This window comes from Mirounga angustirostris, unplaced genomic scaffold (genome assembly GCF_029215605.1).
Source record: "Mirounga angustirostris isolate CCGP_5_RB_7025 unplaced genomic scaffold, mMirAng1.0.hap1 SCAF_8, whole genome shotgun sequence".
Taxonomy (NCBI): domain Eukaryota; kingdom Metazoa; phylum Chordata; class Mammalia; order Carnivora; family Phocidae; genus Mirounga; species Mirounga angustirostris.
The window spans coordinates 86,527,677-86,546,259 of record NW_026991716.1 but is presented as its reverse complement, the minus strand read 5'-3'; the positions used below and the strand labels follow the sequence as shown (position 1 = coordinate 86,546,259).

At 45.1% G+C, this 18,583-nt stretch overlaps 1 protein-coding gene across 1 annotated transcript in view; it reads left to right on the top strand.

Moving 5' to 3' along the window:
- SIM1 (SIM bHLH transcription factor 1) overlaps window positions 1-18,583 on the top strand; it is a 69,588-nt gene that overhangs the window by 9,049 nt on the left and 41,956 nt on the right. The window contains exons 3-9 of the mRNA XM_054505477.1: window positions 2,126-2,208; window positions 5,640-5,733; window positions 6,259-6,363; window positions 6,513-6,598; window positions 7,311-7,510; window positions 7,727-7,833; window positions 8,494-8,641. Coding sequence (XP_054361452.1) covers window positions 2,126-2,208; window positions 5,640-5,733; window positions 6,259-6,363; window positions 6,513-6,598; window positions 7,311-7,510; window positions 7,727-7,833; window positions 8,494-8,641 — 823 coding nt within the window. The remainder of the gene's footprint in view (window positions 1-2,125; window positions 2,209-5,639; window positions 5,734-6,258; window positions 6,364-6,512; window positions 6,599-7,310; window positions 7,511-7,726; window positions 7,834-8,493; window positions 8,642-18,583) is intronic.

The following is an 18,583-nucleotide window of genomic DNA, read 5'->3' as shown; positions in this document are numbered from 1 at the left end:
GCGCTGGGGTTCGGAACCAGTACTTAACCCCGAGCCCAGCTCGGGGATTTTCAAATGATTCGGGTCGGGAGGCCGTTCCCGGGCTGTTTCCAGCCGACTTGGGAGAACTTCACAGTTTTTAGAATAAAGGCGTTTGTTGGCCCCAAGCGCAGGCTTCGCACCCTTCCGGAAGACAAGATTCCAGACGCGAGGAGACCTCTGCCAGCTCCCAGGGCGCCGGAGCGCGCCGGCCCTTCACCCCCGCACAGCTTGGCGCTTTCAGGCCTCGGCTGGGCCCTGGCGTCCCCCGGCCAGCGCCACCCGCGTCCCCGGCTCTCCCAGCAGGTTCCTTTCCCCTTTCCCCAGTTTGCCCTCCTAAACCAACAGCCCCGCCCCTTCCGCCACTTGTGTGTGTGTGTGTGTGTGTGTGTGTGTGTGTGTGTGTGTGTGTGTGTGAGCAGCGATGAAAAAATGAACGCGTCGTGCCGGAAACAAGGGAGGATAGCTTGGCCGAGACCCGAGGAGCAAAGGGAAGGTGACACGGAAGGGGTGTGTACAGGTGGCTGTGGCGGAGGCCCTCCTGAACAGTCCAGGAGGACCAAAGCATCTGGGCAGTGGAGTCACTCAAGGGAGGGAAACTGGGGCGGGCTCAAGAGGCAGGAGGGATTGACGAGAGGCGAGGGAGGGAGAGGAGTCCGGCCGCGGGCGGGGAGCCTCAGTGTTTGCAGAGCGGTGGGGAAATCGTTAGATTTATTTAGATGTGCAAACACCCAGAAAGACCCGATTCGAGCTTAAGGGGCGCTCATGGTTACTCGTTACCAGGGTTTTGATCGCTTGCTTAGGAAGCAGCTCCTGGCCAACACATTTTAAGAGTCCAACTCCATCTTTTATTCTGAAAGATCCGCCCTCACCCCCATATTACAATGCGAGTGTGTCTGTCATTGTGTACTTCATAGTGATTTGTACTTTAATGCAGTAAATCAGTAAATCATCCCCCTTTTTGTCATGTTAAACCTTGTTTATTGGTGTAAGAATAAAAGAGTTTACCTAGTTAAATCAGCAGCAACACTGTTAAAAAATATTACCTGTAAGTAGTTACAGGTAGTATAACCTCTGTCTCCTCAGGTTTCCTCTGGCTTTTTTTTTTTTCTTTTCATTTTCTTTCTACAAACAGGTACTATAGCAGATTCCATATTAATTTTTTAAAAAAATCAGCCACAGGTATTCAGAGAATTTTATTTTTTAGGCATCACCGGAGAAATGATTTCTGGCAACGCCTGGAAAGATCTTAACGTGGTAGCATCGAGGCGAGAAAGGGACTTTGTTAATAGATGGTACCTGGAAAGTAGAGAAACGGAATGATTGTCTATATCCAATAAGGAACGGGAATATTGCTAAGACGGTATTAGAACCTGAAAGTAACTTCAAAAGAGCGTATACCTTTTTTTTTTTTTTTTTTTTGAGTCAAAGTTAGGACGTGTAAGTCGAGGGCTGGCTAGGGGTGGGGAGGTGGGGAAGCAGAGGAAGGATTGCTCTGGGATGTTGGTGCTGGAAGCCATTCGCAAGCAAACGGATTTCTACGGAGGGAATCAAAGTCAGAGGCCTAGGGGAGGAAAATAGCTGGAGAGCCCCGCAGCCAATGAGAAAGCCCATCAAGGGCCAGCTGGACCTGGCTCGAAGCCTCAGGTATTCGCCGCGGCATTCCCTTGATGTGTGGGCATCCTTGGCCTCCTGATAAGGAAGATGATGAAACTTTGGGAGAGAAGTAGTGTCCCTCACCCGTCTAAGCACACTAGTGAACCTACCCAAAAGTTACCGCGGGGGTTCGGTGTCGGCCCCGTCGGGGCACAGGCGGTCCTCAAATTCAGCTACTTGGGGTACTGCCAGGAGGGGCGCTCCGCCAAGGCCCTGTCCTTCCTGAGAAGCGGTCCGGGAGGGGGAGTCTGACCTCTACGCAGTCCTTTGTAAGTGGAGAGGGCGGGGCCGAAATTTACCGGCTCGCGTCCCAGGCTGTCCTGGTGCCGGGGATCTCGGATGGTATCCAGTCATGGGTGCGAACTTGTGTGTGACAGAACCGCGAGATGAGGCTCAAACTGCTAGCCAGGTCGGAGTCCCATCGCTAAAGGGTGTCTCTGTGTCTCCACAGGGCTCGGCGAGGCGTGGGGCCACTCGAGTCGCACCAGCCCCTTGGACAACGTGGGCAGAGAACTGGGCTCCCATCTGCTCCAGGTACCGGCGCGGAGGCACACATGCTTCGAGGGCTCAGGTGCTTGGCACCGGCGCCGGGCTTCTTGATTTTTAGGGAAATGGGATGAGGCGCAGACGTAGCCTTCTCGCAGCCCCTACAGCTTCTTCAAAATTAAAAAGTTGAGTTCTTAACCTCGTTGGGGGCTGATGGCACCTCTCGAGGAAGAGAGGAAGGCAAGGTGACAATGGGTACGTTGGGTTTAGAAGGGAGTCCCGCAAGGCCCCAAATCAGGATGGCTGAACCGAGGGAGGGAGCGCCATTCGACACCATTCCGCTGAAGGAACGGGAGCGCGCCGGGCCAGGCTGCAAAACCGCCAGAAATGAAGGATTTACACAGGAATAACGGGACTCTGGTAGAAATGCCCATCAATGCTTTAAGCCCACACATTCCGGATCCAGCTGCGTCTGCAACTCTTTCGTCTCCTCCCTGTAGTTCGCGGGCCCTCTCCTCTCTCTCCATGAGCTCTCACCCCAGGCCAGCCCAACCCGTGTACAGACCCTCGCGCACACACACACAGCTCCCCAGGTAATGAGTTTACCCAATGTGGAGGCGCCCATTACCGCCTTGTTTGCAGTGTACACCGTTTTAAATTGCCCGTTGCCCGCTTAAGTCGCATAGCAAATATTTAAAATAGCAAAACTCCCGGTGGCATTTTTAGGCTTGACACTTGTCTCCCACCCTCCACCCCCTTATTATTATCCATGTCCACCGCCAGCTCCTCATGTGGGAGCCTCAAACCTAAATAGCATGGTGGGAATCTGAGCTGGTTCTTCCTCCTGGGCCCAGCAGGAGTGCTGTGGCTTCCCCTGTCCTACGCTGTCCCTCCCTCAGTCCTGGAGGCCAAAGAGATTCTCCTGTCACAGAGCACACAGAAAGGCCCATGTAAGCATCCCCTCACAGGCCTGGCCTCCAAACCTCTGAATTAAATAGAAAGGCCTTGTCCCTCTCCTTTCTCAGGGACACCTTTCATCAGTTGTCTCTCAAAAAGTGCCCCCCCCCAGTCTTTCCATGCTCCCAGCTAATTTCCCTCATCAATATAAAAAAGAGAATGAAACCCAAACAATCTTCCACTCCTAGTTCTTGCCCAATTTTTTCCCTCTTCTTCATCCCACACTGCTGGAAGGACTTAATTACCCCCTCAGTTTCCATCACTCTGCCTGCTGCCCTCACTTCCACACCCTTGCAGTCTGGCATCTCTCCTAACTGTTGTGCTCTGTCTTGGCCCCACCACATTTTGATATCCAGCATAAAGATGCTCATCTCTTATCCTACCCGACTTTGTTCATTCCACAAATATAGGAGGGCCAACTGTGTGCCAGACAGAATGTCCTGCCCACATGGAGTTTACATTCTAAGGAGAGCAGCCTTGCAAACCCACACAGGTGCTTTACATAGTATAACATAGTAACAGGTGGTGTAGGTGCTGTGGAGAAACATAAGAAGGGCGGGGGGGGGGGCTGTGTTTTAGTAGTGCCACTTAAAATGGAGACATTATAGAGGACCTCACTGAGAAGGGGACATTGGGGCAAGTACCTGACAGAGGTGGCACTGCTTACTTGACATTCACCCTCTCCCTTGGCTTCTAAAGTAACACAATTTCCTGGATTCTTCTCCCTCTCTACTTGTTCCTCTGGTTTCCCCCTTGCTGTCTGGCTGTAAATGCTGGCATTTCTCCAAAGTTCCACCTCTGTTTCTCCTCTCACAACTTCAAGGCCTCATGGGTGATCTCAGCCAAAACCATCACCTCAACTTCTTTCCCACATTTGCATGACTCCAGCTGGTTTCTCCAGTCTAGACACCCTTCTGGAGCTCCAGACCTTTATTTCTTACTGCCAACTGGAAATCTGGCTAAACGTGAAGTTTAGCATCTCCAAGACAAGAATTCATTTCTTCCCTCCTCCAGACTGCCACTCATACAAAAACTCACCATGCTTCCCTAAATTTTCAATCTTGGTTCATGGTGTTACCCTCTACTCAATGACCTTGAAGTCCCTCTCAGCTTCTCTTTCTGCCACTATAAATTCCACAGCTAGAACCATCTTTGACTTAAACTCTCCCTCTTTATCACCAACCGGTGACCACCCAGATTTAGGCTCAACCATCTCTGATCTCTTCATCCCCACTTGTTCCTCCTGTAGGTCACTGTCCACATTCTGCCATTAAAAAACAAAACAAAATGAAACAAGGCACACACACACACACACACACGCACACACACACACCTAAGCATGCTATTTCCCTGCTTCCTTGTGTAGAAACTGTTGGAAACCTGATGCCTACAAGAGCATCTCCAAATTCCTCAGACTGATATCTCAAACTCTCCAAAAACCCAGCAGTGGTGTACTTTCTTAGCCCATCTCTGGCACACCAAATCCATCACACCTGAGTACACCAGATACACCCTCCCCCCAGTCCCTGCCTTTCTCACGTCATTCCTTCTGCCTAGGATACCCTTTCTCCCATCTCCAGTTCAAGCTTCCTCTTCAAGGCTCTGCTCAAATAGTTCCTCTGAGGCCTCTCTGCTTCTCCCACAGGTCTCTGGCCACTCAGCCTCTGTGGCCCTACAACACTGTCTATTCAGCTGTGTGGTCATTATATCTGTCTTTAGCCAGTTACTGCTGCTGGACTTCCAGCAACTTGAGAGCAGGATCTGACTCATCTTTATGTCCCCACTGCCTGGACTGAAGCCTCATTCACAGAGATAAAGGGATATTGAAAGTCTAAGACTTTCTTTCATGGAAAGCCTGTCAGTTTGATGCATCAACATAAACACACATATGTACACACTATACCACTACTCTTACAGACTTGCTGCCTGGAAAGCCTCTCATTTCCTAAAACCCTTCTCCCAGATTCTTTCTGGAGCTATTGAGCAGCTGCCTTCTGTCTACAAACTTTTCAGGCTACCAGCCCTTCCATATGGTTCAGTGCCCATTTCCCAGCCCTGCTGGTACTCTTTCCATTATAGGATGCTGCCACTATGGAGTCCTCCAAGACTGAAACAGGAAACCTTTCGTTCTTTCAGTGACCATCACCCCAAGAACCTACCTTCTTATCACAGGCTGTGACCCCCTGCCCCCTGTATTTGTGTGTGTGTATGCTATAGATATGTCTGTATTGTCCATTTTGGTGAATCCCGAGTCTCGGAGGGCAGTAGCCTTGCCAGCTACTTCCTCCGGGCATCTCCCAGTGTGCTGCATGTCCCAGATGCTTACATATTTGGAATGAACAAGAGAGGGACTCTTGTGGCAAGTTTTCTACGCCCTATTTCCTATCAGCCTCTCTCTATCCCCTCTGTCCGCTCTTCCTGACTGAACATCTAACTTCTGCCCCCAACCCCAGTTTCTCCTCATGGCCCTGGGCGGGGGCGGGGGGGGTCGTCTCCATTCAACTCTGTTTCTATCTCCCTAGACCCTGGATGGCTTCATCTTTGTGGTGGCCCCAGATGGGAAGATCATGTACATCTCGGAGACAGCCTCAGTCCACCTGGGTCTTTCTCAGGTAGGTGAGTGGTCCACACCTCCAGCCTTCCATGTTTACACTGAGAGCTGGAGGCCCGTGGTAAGGGTGGGGGTGCTTTCCCACAGCTCTTATATGTGCATTTCTGGGACTGGAAACATCTCAGCTGGCAGGTCTGCATCTCCCTTTTCCTCTACTTCCCTTATCCTTACCCCTTATCCTGCTGCCTTTTAGAGTCCCTACCGTAAGTCCAACACCATGGGTGTTGTTTACTTACTAACGTCTGATGTGTTCACCTGAACATTGTCAGGGCACTGCCAACTGGAAATCTGCATAAACGTGAAGTTTACTATTATTATATTATCATTATTTCCTTTCATAGATGAGGGAGCTGAAGCTTAGATAGACTGCAATAGGTAGCCGGCAGCAGAACGGGAATTAAAACTCAGGGCTGACTCTAAAGTTCTGGCCCCTGTCCTCACAGTCCTGTAGACTCCCTGATCCAATCTTCTAGCCCTGCCGGGGCATTCCACCACCTCGGAGAAGGTGATACCCCCCTCTTTACAGGTAGAGCTGACTGGGAACAGCATTTATGAATACATCCACCCAGCGGACCACGACGAGATGACCGCTGTGCTCACGGCCCATCAGCCCTACCACTCTCACTTCGTCCAGGGTAAGCAGTGCGGACCGGCGACACTTGGGCCCATCTCCCCTCACTTATTGCTTTTCCCCAATTAGCCACTGCAGGGGCAGGGACTGGGTCACGGCCCCACCCGTCTCACCGGCTCACGACCTGCCCCTCCCTCCGCTCCTCTCTCCCAGAGTATGAGATCGAGCGCTCCTTCTTCCTGAGGATGAAGTGCGTCTTGGCCAAGAGGAACGCGGGCCTCACCTGTGGCGGCTACAAGGTGCGTGGCTGAGAGGGACCATCCCAGCCGCGTGTAGCGGAAAAGGGCAGGACAAGAGGAGCTGGCGGCGTGGGAGGGACATTTCGGCGTCCCTGACTGCCCCGGAGGGCATCCCCCTGCACGCGCCACAGCGCTGTCTGCCCGGGAGCACCTCGAGAGTTGTTGAACTTTGTGAACACTTGGGGACTACTAAGTTTAAAGACTTAGTTTCACTGTGTCCGGTTACTGCCCGGCCGCTGGGACTCTTAATCTGGGGCTCATAATGGGCCTTGGGGGTGTGTAAAGCGTCTGAAATGGTCAGTCATTTTGGCGGATCCTGGAGTTTACTCACAGCGTCAGATTGCGACCCCCAGAGGGGTTAAGAACCAGAGCTTTAGGTCGAATCCATGGTTCTCTTGTTTAATGAGAGGAAACACGATTAGAAGGCAGGTTCCAGGGCCCCACTTCCCGATTTTGAGGAGTTAGGGTTGGCAGGTGTTGCCAAGCCTCTGTATTTTTACAAGCTCCCAGGTGAGTTCCGTGTGGCAGGACAGTCATTCCCTTGAGACGCTGGAACACCAATAACTTTGGACACCTCAGTGCGGGCCGTGGCCCACACGGCCTTTGTGGCCCCGGGGGAGTCTCAAAATGTTTCAATCCCTTACCCACCTTTTTGGGGATGTTTCCTGGCTGTGGCTGAGTCTTCCCGCCCCCACCCCCACCCCCACTACAGGTCATTCACTGCAGCGGCTACCTGAAGATCCGCCAGTACAGCCTGGACATGTCCCCCTTCGATGGCTGCTACCAGAACGTGGGCCTGGTAGCCGTGGGACACTCGCTGCCTCCCAGCGCCGTCACGGAGATCAAGCTGCACAGCAACATGTTCATGTTCCGCGCCAGCCTGGACATGAAGCTCATCTTCCTGGACTCCAGGTGGGTGGCTCAGGCGGGAAAGGATCACCCGAGCGGGAGGGCGGCCCTGCTTAGTGTCTGAGAGCTCTTCCTTGACCTTCGGAGCCCATTTTGCAGATGAGGCGACTCACCGGGCTCTGCGAAGTGGGGGCGGGCACCCAGGTCTGAGACGGCTGTCTGGGGGGTGGGGGGCATCCCGGCACCCTGAGTTCATGCCGCGAGGATTGCTCTCCGCAGAGTAGCGGAGCTGACGGGGTACGAACCTCAGGACCTAATTGAGAAGACCCTGTACCACCACGTGCACGGCTGCGACACCTTCCACCTGCGCTGCGCCCACCACCTGCGTAAGGCGCCACTCTTCCCGGCACCGGACTAACCCCAGCGCGTCCCGGGGAGGGGAGAGGGCGTGATTTAAGTCCACAGTAAGCGGATGGGTGGAAGCCTTGGTAGCGGGGCGGGGGGGTGGTGAAAGGCCCTTGCCAGCGAGCGGCCGCTCCAACGCTGAGCCCCACCTTGTTCCTCTAATATCCGCGGGACGAGTTTCTGAGTTTCTGGGTAAATTCCCCCAGGAGGGGTTTTCTGCTTCCCTCTCCTTGCCCTCTGCAAACCTCACTGAAGACGTGAATAAAAACTGGGGCTAGGCCACTTGGCTCACGTGCACTGACCTGCTTCGGCTTTTGATAGAGCTTTGCTTTGAACTTAATCTCTGGGAACAGGGACCATGAGCCTCGGAGTTCAGCTGCCCAGACACTACCTTCCTTAGTTAGAAAGTTGAATGGGGAAATCCCCCTATTTTAAGCGCCCTCCACCGCTTTGCCAATCGCAAGGGACTGGAGGACTCAATGCAAAGTAACAGGACAGTCGATTCCTTTGGGAATGCATGGGTTGTCTCTCCCTCCTGCCTGGCGCAGTTGTCAGAGCCCGTAGGGACCTGCACTCCCACCGCCAGGGTTTGCGTTTGAGCGGGCTCCTTCACCCCCAGCTGCCTCCTGTCTCTCCATCAGTGCTCGTGAAGGGGCAGGTGACCACCAAGTACTACAGGTTCCTGGCGAAGCACGGCGGCTGGGTATGGGTACAGAGCTATGCGACCATCGTCCACAACAGCCGCTCGTCCAGGCCACACTGTATCGTCAGCGTCAACTATGTCCTCACGTGAGTGCAAATCTGGAACCCTTCGCCCACTCCAGGCAACCCTGGTCTCCAGGAGGGTGCGGGTGGTGGGCACTGCGGGTTAGAGGAGGCTGGGGTCCACTGGGACGCAGGTTCTGACCCCGAATGCAGGCTGTGCTGGGAGACCGCAGCTTGAGCACTTTCATCTTTATGAAGAAGCTTCCTTTGTTATATTCTAGGGAAAGACTTGGGAGTTTTTCCATCCACAGTCTATATTTGCTTTCTGCTCTCTCTCTCTTTTAACCTTTTAAGCGAACTCTGCATTAAATAAAACTTAATACGGCAGAAAGAAAAGAGAGAGAGAGGAAAGCATCCGACGTACGGAGCCATTTATGGTTAACAAACAGGACATCTGTTTCACTTTTTCAAATCTGGGTTTGAAGTTCTTAATATTAACCAGAGTCTCCAATCAAAGTTAAGAGTTCTGAGAGAGTGATTCTTACGCTGAACCACAAAGGGGGTTTAAGTGACCAGGAGGGTCTGAGTTTAACCTCCAGGAAGCAAAGGGACCCGAGCTAATGCTGCAAGTCTTGGCCGGTGCCCAGGCCCCGCGCGTTGTGTGACCGCATCACGAGGTGAAGAGCTGGCCTCACGGTGCCACCTACGGGCACAAATGGCTGGACAGACGCGGTGGCGGCATTTGAGCCTTATTCTTTCTAGAAACAATAATCGTGTCTGGTCGGCGGTGTGGCCCTGCAGGCTGATCACGTGGTATGGTGTGTGGCTGGTGAAGAAAGCACCTTCTGTATAATGTCTGTGAAGTCGAATTGCTCAGGTTGGAAGCCTTTATGAAGAGCCCTTTTGTGTGCACAGTTGCCGGGTTTTTTTGGTAGTCACTGAAATTGTTGTGATTTTAGGGGACCTCAGGAGTTTACTTTGGAAGCATTGACACACCCGGCACTTAGTAGAAATGCTATTTTCACATTAGAGTTGGTTAAGGGGTACTATTTGGAATCAGACTATACTACAGGCCATGAGGACTAGATTCATTCCACGTTGTTTTAAATTGCTGAGTTAAAAATGTAGTACTTGAAAATATTGTGCTTGGCAATAGACTATTTACTCTGCGTCCTGTTTAATAAGATAATTTAATTCAATAGACTTGGGAAATGAATTTGGTGTAAATGAGGATTCAGTATTCAAGAATAATAGCTGGTTATTAAGAAGAATCTTTTTACTCCTTTCATTTAATGAATGGTACTAAAATAAATACTGTTAGGTTTTTGTAATAGCAAGAAAGCTGTGGATTTTAATACAGAGCAGCAAACATACCAATATTTTGGGTATCATGAAACAAAACCATCTATTTTATGAAAGCAATTTTTTATATTATTAAAATAAACATAAGAGAAAATGGCAAAACATAACTCATAAAATAAGCCACTCTGTGAAGCAGAAGTATTAAGGAGTGAAAAATTATGTCTGCTTACCATGGAAAGGAAACGGACATTCTTTAAGAAGGTGCTTTGTATGTCTGAGACATCACAAGCATTATACATACACTCTGTTCTCTGGTGGGTGCCTGTGGTTAGTAATCATTTTTTATCAAACAGCAGGGTATATAGTCACACAGACCCATATAAATGATCAGAATGCAAGTTAGACCTCCCAATGGGTAAGCTTAATTTATGTTTGGAGTCATTTTGAAATATTCTGTTTTGTTTTCCAGTGGATAAGTGTACTTCCTTTCTTCTGTTAACTCTGTCATTCTTCACTTCACACACTTCTCCAGAGCTGCAGGATTAGGCTACCAACTCTACATCAGATTAAAAAGATGTAATGAGGATAAATGATTTACAGAAGGAAAAATAGCATGGCTCATATTTTTCTAAATGTTTTCTACCTCCGAATGAAAATAGAAATAAACACACAGAAGCACACAAGATGAAAAGCTGAAATTGATTACCCTTTTATGAGTCTCAACTCCAATTCTTTGTATAAAAATTCTTAGGACAATTTTTATAGCTGCAAATGTGGAAGATGAAATGTCATCAAGTGGCTCTGTGTGTGTTGACAGGATTTTCATAATGAACAGGTTGCAGTTTGTTTGATGTGTATATCACACATCTGGCTGGAAGTTACTAATTTACATTGTCTTAGCAAATTAAATAGATGGCTATTGATTCTCTATGGTAGCAGTGAACTACCACATACATTTGTTTTCAAGGCTAGTTCTCTATGAAGCCTGAGAGTGATAAGTGAATTCTTTCCAAATATGCCACCTCAAACAATGTACTTAAAACAACAAGCCCCCCAAATAATTTGACAGATCAGATGTTTTCCCAATTTAGACATGTTAATAGCATACATTTTGAAGGTGTATGCTATTATCATGAAAGTAGAGAGAATTTTAAATAAGCATTGGTTAAATGAAGGTGTGACATATTGACGGAAGCTACATTCATAAGAAACTCATTTTTCAAATTTCCTGTTGGCCAATTTATTGTTGAAGTTAAAATATGCCTAGAAATACCCATCATTATTATCTGACAAAAGTGATGATGAATAGAAATATTCAGTAATCTTGTTCTAATAAGCAGCTGCAACTGCGAATATAGGAATTTTAGAGGCAGGGGGTAACCGCCTTTGTATGACCATCACACAAAATGTTGGTGTTCTGAAAATCTAGAGGGGAGAGGGAGGGGACATTATGATTAAATTTTAAAAATTCTCTTAGTTTTTCTCAGGGTGCTTGAGGGTCTCTAAAGCTTATACAGCTCTTCATTAAAACTCAGAAACAAAAACAAAAACAAAAACAAAACAAAAAACTCCTTTCAAACCAAAAGACAGACCAGTTCATGATTTTCTATAAGACACACATATCCTGTTAGCTTTATGTTCCACCTTAAAAAAAAATCATTCTTATAGGTCTTGAGTGCCCACAGGCTTTGAAATAAGTGTTAAGTATGACAGGCCACACTCCCTGATTATTTCCAGGAGGATAGATGAATGGAGATAGTGTCTAGTAACAGTGAATATTGGGGAAAGTCCAGACAAGTATGGAGAGTACAAGGAATTCTGTATGAAAACTGAGTAGTTTTCCTGAATTCATATTTCCTTGAGTTTGTTTAATTAGTAGTGTTAATTATTCATTGCCAGTTCAGATGGAAAACATTAGTGCTCAATGTGAAGAAAATTGAAAATGTGGAACACCCAATAAACTATGAAAAGTAATTTCTAGAAAAATGAAGAAGAGTCTTGATTATTTTTATGTTTTTAAACTTCATATGTTATAAAAATAAAACTTTTAAAATCTACTTTTAAGGATAAACCAATGAAGTATAAAAATCCCATTTTAAAATATTTAAGAACAATAATTTTTCAAACATACAGAAAAGTTGAAAGACTAGTACAATGAATACCCATACACACATCATTCATAATATAAGCCATTTTGTTTTATCTCCATTTCTACCTATATGTCTGTCTATTTGTATGTGCATTTTTCTCCACTGAATTATTTCAAAGTAAGCTACAGACATCATGATTCTTCATCCTAAATAACATTCTCCTACATAGCCACTGTACCATTTATGATGGCACATTTAAAGGGTTCAAAATTACTGTGTGTAGAAGGTTGCAAAAACATACATGAGATCTAGTTTACTGATACCATTAAAAACAATCTGTCACTGACATTCATCAAGTACTCACTGATATATGACCTCAGTAGATTGATTGATAGATGATATTTTGTGAGGGGACTTCTGTGGGACATAGTTGTGAAAGCTAGTGTATTTTAAATTAGACTTCTCGTAAGAATTGTTAAGTTAATAAAATTCTGGCATTTTCTTTCTGGAAAGTAAAAGATTTTGAGAGTGATTTTGGTAACTTTGGAATCAGACAGATTTAATATTTTCAACCATTTTTGTTTGTAAAGAAGGCTTCTCTGCTTATATCCTAAGTTTAGGATAGAACATTGTTTTAGTGGAAAATCTCACATACTGTTTTAGAGTGATTCACTGAACACATAAAAGGAATTTTCTATGCTAAAATTTCTATTTCAGTGTTTCAAAAAGCAGAACAAATAGACAATGTACATTAGTGGTCTATGCAACACTATCTACTAAATAACCCTTTGCATTTGTAGAAAAGTTTGGGCAAAATGCCAAAGGAGACATACTTCCTTCATGTAAAAGAAAAAAAAAAAAAGGTCTCTATATTGTAATTATTGCAGGTCCAATATTTTTGCTTTTCTTTTTATAAAACCGCTATAGTTCCCACATTTAAAAAGGGTCTTTAAGTGTTAACATACTCTGTGAAGGTAAAGCCTTATGGATTCTTATCACAAAGCAGCAAATGTTAAAATATGCTCATGTTAGTTTGCTCTTTCAAGTGTATTAATAGTGCTGAGTTAATTTGGGCATTTAAATTAAAAATTATTTTTTTATTAATTTAAAGCCCCAGTGATATTATTGTTATTACTACCAGGAAATTTTAGAAAATGCTTTTTAAAAACTTGGCCAATAATATACATAATTATAGAAATAGATTTTATTTTTCTGGCTAGCAAAACCATTTTTAATATTATAAATAATGTCAAATGAAGTGCCTTTTGACTTAGCAAGCCATAGCAAAATGTACTCTCATGCCTTGGATCTGTGGAGCACTCATTGCATAGAATTAATTTTTTGATCATTAAGAATAATAATCATGCACTAATGTATACCCATAAATTAGATTTGAACCTTAATTGTGTTTAATCTTTATCATAATAATATTGAACATCAAAGCCCCAGTTGTCCTTTTCAAATGATCTTTTAAGTAACTGAATGATTATAAAAATGAATTGAAGACACATTTCTATGAATGGTAATTTATAACAACTAAAACTATTAATAGTAATTAATAGTGATTTTATAACTACTAAAACACTTTATTAAAAGAAAGAGCTGGGACATTTAGTCTGTTTTATAGTTCATACCACCAGTACTCACTTAAATAATGTTATCCTTCATATCCTTTTTACTTATGGTAATTTTTTAATCAAAATGAGCTGTATTTAGTTTTGAATTCATCATTTATGTTAAAATTTTGTATTATTATTACAAATGTTGATTGCAGCATCATTACAAAAGCTGAATATTTCTTTCAAAGTGCTGTCACATTCATTACATAGCTCCTTTGACAGCTCTGTATGAGGGTTAGGGCAGGGATTTTCTAGGTGAGGAAACTGACATCAGATATGCTGAGTAAGAGTAAGCGGGGAGGGGCGCCTGGGTGTCTCAGTTGTTAAGCATCTGCCTTCGGCTCAGGTCATGATCCCAGGGTCCTGGGATTGAGCCCGGCATCGGGCTCCCTGCTCAGCAGGAAGCTTCTCCCTCTCCCCCGGCCCCTGCTTGTGTTCCTGCTCTCACTGTCTCTCTCTCTGTCAAAAAAATAAATAAAATCTTAAAAAAAAAAAAAAAAGAGTAAGCGGGGAAGCCAGGATTAAGGCTTGGGTGTTGACTCCTACTGTATGCCAAGTTTCTCTACATGGAGGTGGTAGTCAGGCGTGGTTGCAGGGGAGAAAATGTCTGGAAGAGAGGGATGGATTTAAATGGGTGAGGCCTGTGGTGTTCAGCCCACCCAACTTCTGGAGAGACTTTCATCTGATCTCATGATGGAAAATTAAAAAGCTGTTTCTGTGTTGCTGCTTCACAACTATGTACAGATATTGACAATTTAGTGGTTTAAATTTAGCAATGCTATCTTCTCAATAACATTCAATTAAGAATATATCTTTTTCCCCCCATAAGTCTCACTGAGGACATTTTCATTTTGTAAGAAAAAAAATGTGGCCTTGCAAACATTTCAGTTTCTCACTGAGTTGCTTGCCTTTAGTTTACATAGGTACATTATTGCTATTCCTAATTATTTCATTTCTGCAACCAGATTTAATATTTTATGTTTTTGTTAAATGTGTTAAAACAAATGTCAGTGGATTGGCAAGCTAAATCATCCTTTTCATCAGACGAGGCACAAATTACCTCCCATGGCAATGGGGTATTTCTTAGATGGTGTTCTGCTTTTGAGGGAGAATGACAGGAGAGGTTGTCCCCTGGGGATCCTGTTGGTGGAGGGAGGCTAGGGATGGGGAGCCTCCCAACCCACTCTGAGCAGGTGAGTCATCCTTGGCCCTTTGGCAATGCTGCTCCTGGGCTTCTTCGCTCTCCCCAGTCCTTTCTGGCCTCCGTTCCTTTCTTTGTTGTGGCCCTGACCTGGAGGGCATTGAGTCACAGGACCTCTTCTTTAAAAGGATCCTATGTGGAGGCCACTTGGTATGTGCTAAATGACCAGCCTGACCACTATTCTCTGGCTGTTGGGACAGAAAGGGTTCTGATCTTTGCGTCTTATCATGGAAAAACATGATCATTTTTGAATGCTCAAAAACCATACCTTCCTGAAGGCAGGGATATACATGTTATTGTGAATGGACAAATTCAAATGAAGCTTTACTTGAACTCCGGAAAAGTATGTTTTCATCTTTTGACTTCATCTATTTGACTTCACTATTTGTGTTGTGAGCACTGTTATGTTTGATTCAAGGTGTGTGTATGTGTGTGTGTGTTGGGGGGGGTGGATTATGCATATCTTGATGATTTAGTAAAAGGCTGCTACTTGTTTCCACGTATCCAGTGCTTTCCGGTCTGTTGTCTGTTCTCATGCCACATTGGCTTGTGGCATCTTTCCAGGCGAGCAGGTAGTGATAGAAAATTCATCTGGGTTGAAGTGCTGGTGTCTATGCCTAAGTAGTCCAGCAAAAAGGATTGACTGGAGTTTAGATGAAACCTGGAAATGCTTGAGTGCTTATCAGTAGAGGAATTTCATTCTGTCTTATCTGAAGGGGTAACTTGGCCACTTCCTTTCCCCTGCCTCAGGCATTCTGAGGTCTAGGGAGCTGGCTGGGGTGAGAAAGGTGGTCCATGGTGATGGCAGGGCTAAGGGGGATGAGAAGAGAACTTACTTTTATAGGGCATTGACAACGTTTAGGGTCTGGCTGAGTCTGGGCCATCTGTTTACCATCTGTGACTTTTATTCTGGGAGGTTATATCACAGTTGGATTGTGATTTTGTCTTTATAAAAACCCACAGTATCATTGAAGCAACCTGCAAGGGAAAGGCATGGGCTTTGGTGTCAGATGGATCTGGTTTGAATATGCTTTACTGCGTTATAGCTATGAGACTTTGAGCACAGCTCTACTTCTTTGAGCCTGTTTCCCCATCTGTGCAATGGGGATATTTTTACCCACCTTTTAAGGATTGAGGAGGATTAAATGAAATAATGTATATATAGCACAGAATCTGGCAGAAAACAGGTGCTCAAAATAACTATTGTTATCAGCTCTTGCCAGTTATGTGATGTCAGCTGAAATAGTTTGAAAAGAGAGGCGTAGTTCCCTTTTTAACTTGAATTGCTAAATCTTCAAATTCACAAATTTAAGTGTTTATCTTCCTCCCCCTCCCCAGTTCCTCAACACACACATCTCCAAGTATTGTGCTCTTTGTGGGTGGTGGTTTCTCTACTTTGGTTAAGCTCACCCTGTTTTTCATTGCTGTCGTTGTGTACTCTATAGGGAGCTGAGTTTTGTGCTTGGAGGGAAGGAAGCCAATAACTATTGAGCACCTTATTTGTCCCAGGCAAAGTGGAAGGTGCATTACATGGTGCTTTGCAGGGAAAAAGAGGGATCTAGGAAACCAAGCTTTTTATCACATTTCTCAAGTTAATTTAGTTGGAGCCAATGTTTTGTCCACTTTACCAATGTCAGTAATTATAATTTAAAGTGAATAAAACATGCAGTACTGACATTTTTGATGGTGTCCAGTGGAACCCTTTGTATATTTCCCTTTACTCTGTATGGACTGGGTATGGCTAAATCAAGTGTTTCAGAGAGTATGGCAGAGTGCAATGATTTATTGCATGAACACATGAAGCAGAGGTCTTGGCGTCTCTTGAGTAGTTTACAATTTAGTCTGAAAAGTAGAAGAGTTCCATTTAAATATTTAAGAACTCAGATTAGCACAGTTTGAAATGATATGGCACACTTGCGCTATTTGTTGAGAGCAAAAATTCAGAGAAGCTTGAATGGTGGAGCTATTAGGGAAGGAGTAGAATGTAGGGGTGGAAGCAGAGGTAGGGTCTTTTGAGATGGAATGGTGACATATGCATATGCACATTTGTCTCACTGGTCTTTTTTCCATGAACATTATAGCACAATTAGTATTGCTCTTCAAATTAGATTCAGTGCCTGTCTCGTTGTTCTTATCTGACCTGGTTTTCTTTCCTTCTCTCACCTTTTTACCCTGAACTTTTTTGTTGGAACTGAACATGCTTCATCAGGTTTGGTGATTATTTTCTCTAAGCCTCTTACCTTTCTCAGATTAGTCCTGGTATATATCTTGAACATGTTCACCCAGCCTCAGTCACATATATCTAATATATATTTATATATATTAGCATCTGGTATATAGCATTTAGACCTAGAACACAGTTTTTAAAAAATATTTATTTATTTGAGAGAGACAACACGAGTGGAGGCAGGGAGAGAGGGACAAGCAGACTTCTCCAGGGAGCCCGACATGGGGCTTGATCCCAGGACCCTGAGATCATGATCTGAGCTGAAGGCAGACGCTTAACTGACTGAACCACCCAGGCACCCCAAGGACACAGTTTTTAAAGTTGGAAAGGATGTCAGTATTCTGAATGGAATGTAGAATCTTAGTGAAATGAATACACAGTATTGCCACCTGTATAATGGTTGTATTTTAAAAATTATGTGTAGAAAGCAACGTGAGGTATACATTAGGACAATGAACATCAGCAGACTGGAGGAGAGGGAGGTGCAAAGAACCTGATTCTTTGGTTCCAGATTTGCAGGGCCAGCCAGAAGGCCTCCCCAGTGCTGTGTTTGACATCATAAGCATAATGCTATTAGAATATGATGCAGTCTAACCCCTAGGCTTTTTAGTTAGATGTTTCAACCCTGATAACCATAGGAATGCATTATAAGATACTTGCAAAACATATTATGAAATGAGATATCACTACTTTATTATGCAACATAGCATATTAGTTAAGAGCTTGGGTTATGGGTCTACTGCCTATTCGAATTCCAGTGCTGCTATTGGCTATCTCTGTGACTGTGAGCAAATTGCTTACCTTGTTATTTTTTTTAACCTGTAAAATGTGGGTAGTAGTAATATCTATTTCAGTAATATCTATTTTATTGTGAACATTAAATCAGGAAATGTGTGAGGTTCTTGGCCCTGTGCCCTACACAAAGTAACATTGAGTAAATGTGAATTATTAGGGTGGTTATTTCAGTGAAATTAAATAAAATAATTTTTGGCTTGCCAATAAACACAAAATAAATGTCTGTGAGTCTTTGGGCTGGAGGAGGGAAAGCATGAGTCTTAGGAAGGCAGAGTGTTGCCCAAGAATGAGAAATCACCAATCATGCTGATCCATCTGGAATGGATTGTTAGATCCTACTTCAGATGATTAGGACTAGTAGGCCTTTAAGCATTCATAAATGTTTTCTTGAGCACCTATTATGTGTCAGGCACTGTGCCAAGTTCTGGGGATATCAAAATGAATGAGACAGTACCTGCTGGAAAAAGAAATAAGCACAAGTACAAGCTCTATCCCAGTGTGATTTCCCTATAGGCTTGCTGATGACAGATTCCTTCCTGGAGGGAAGCGCTTCCATCCACAATTAGAAGAAAGCCCAAAGTGCCTTGGCACTCTTAAGGTCACCTGGGGAATAAGCTTGCGGGTATGGTCAGACTCCCCTTGGTTAGATGGTGGGGAGGGAGTGGAGCAGGGAGAGCAGCTGAGCCCCCGGGGAGGGCTGTGCATATGTGTGTGTGAGGGAGATCAGGATGGGCTGCAAGGTAAGGAGTCCATCTTAACTCTGACAAAAACACTGTTGCCCATGGTGGGTCC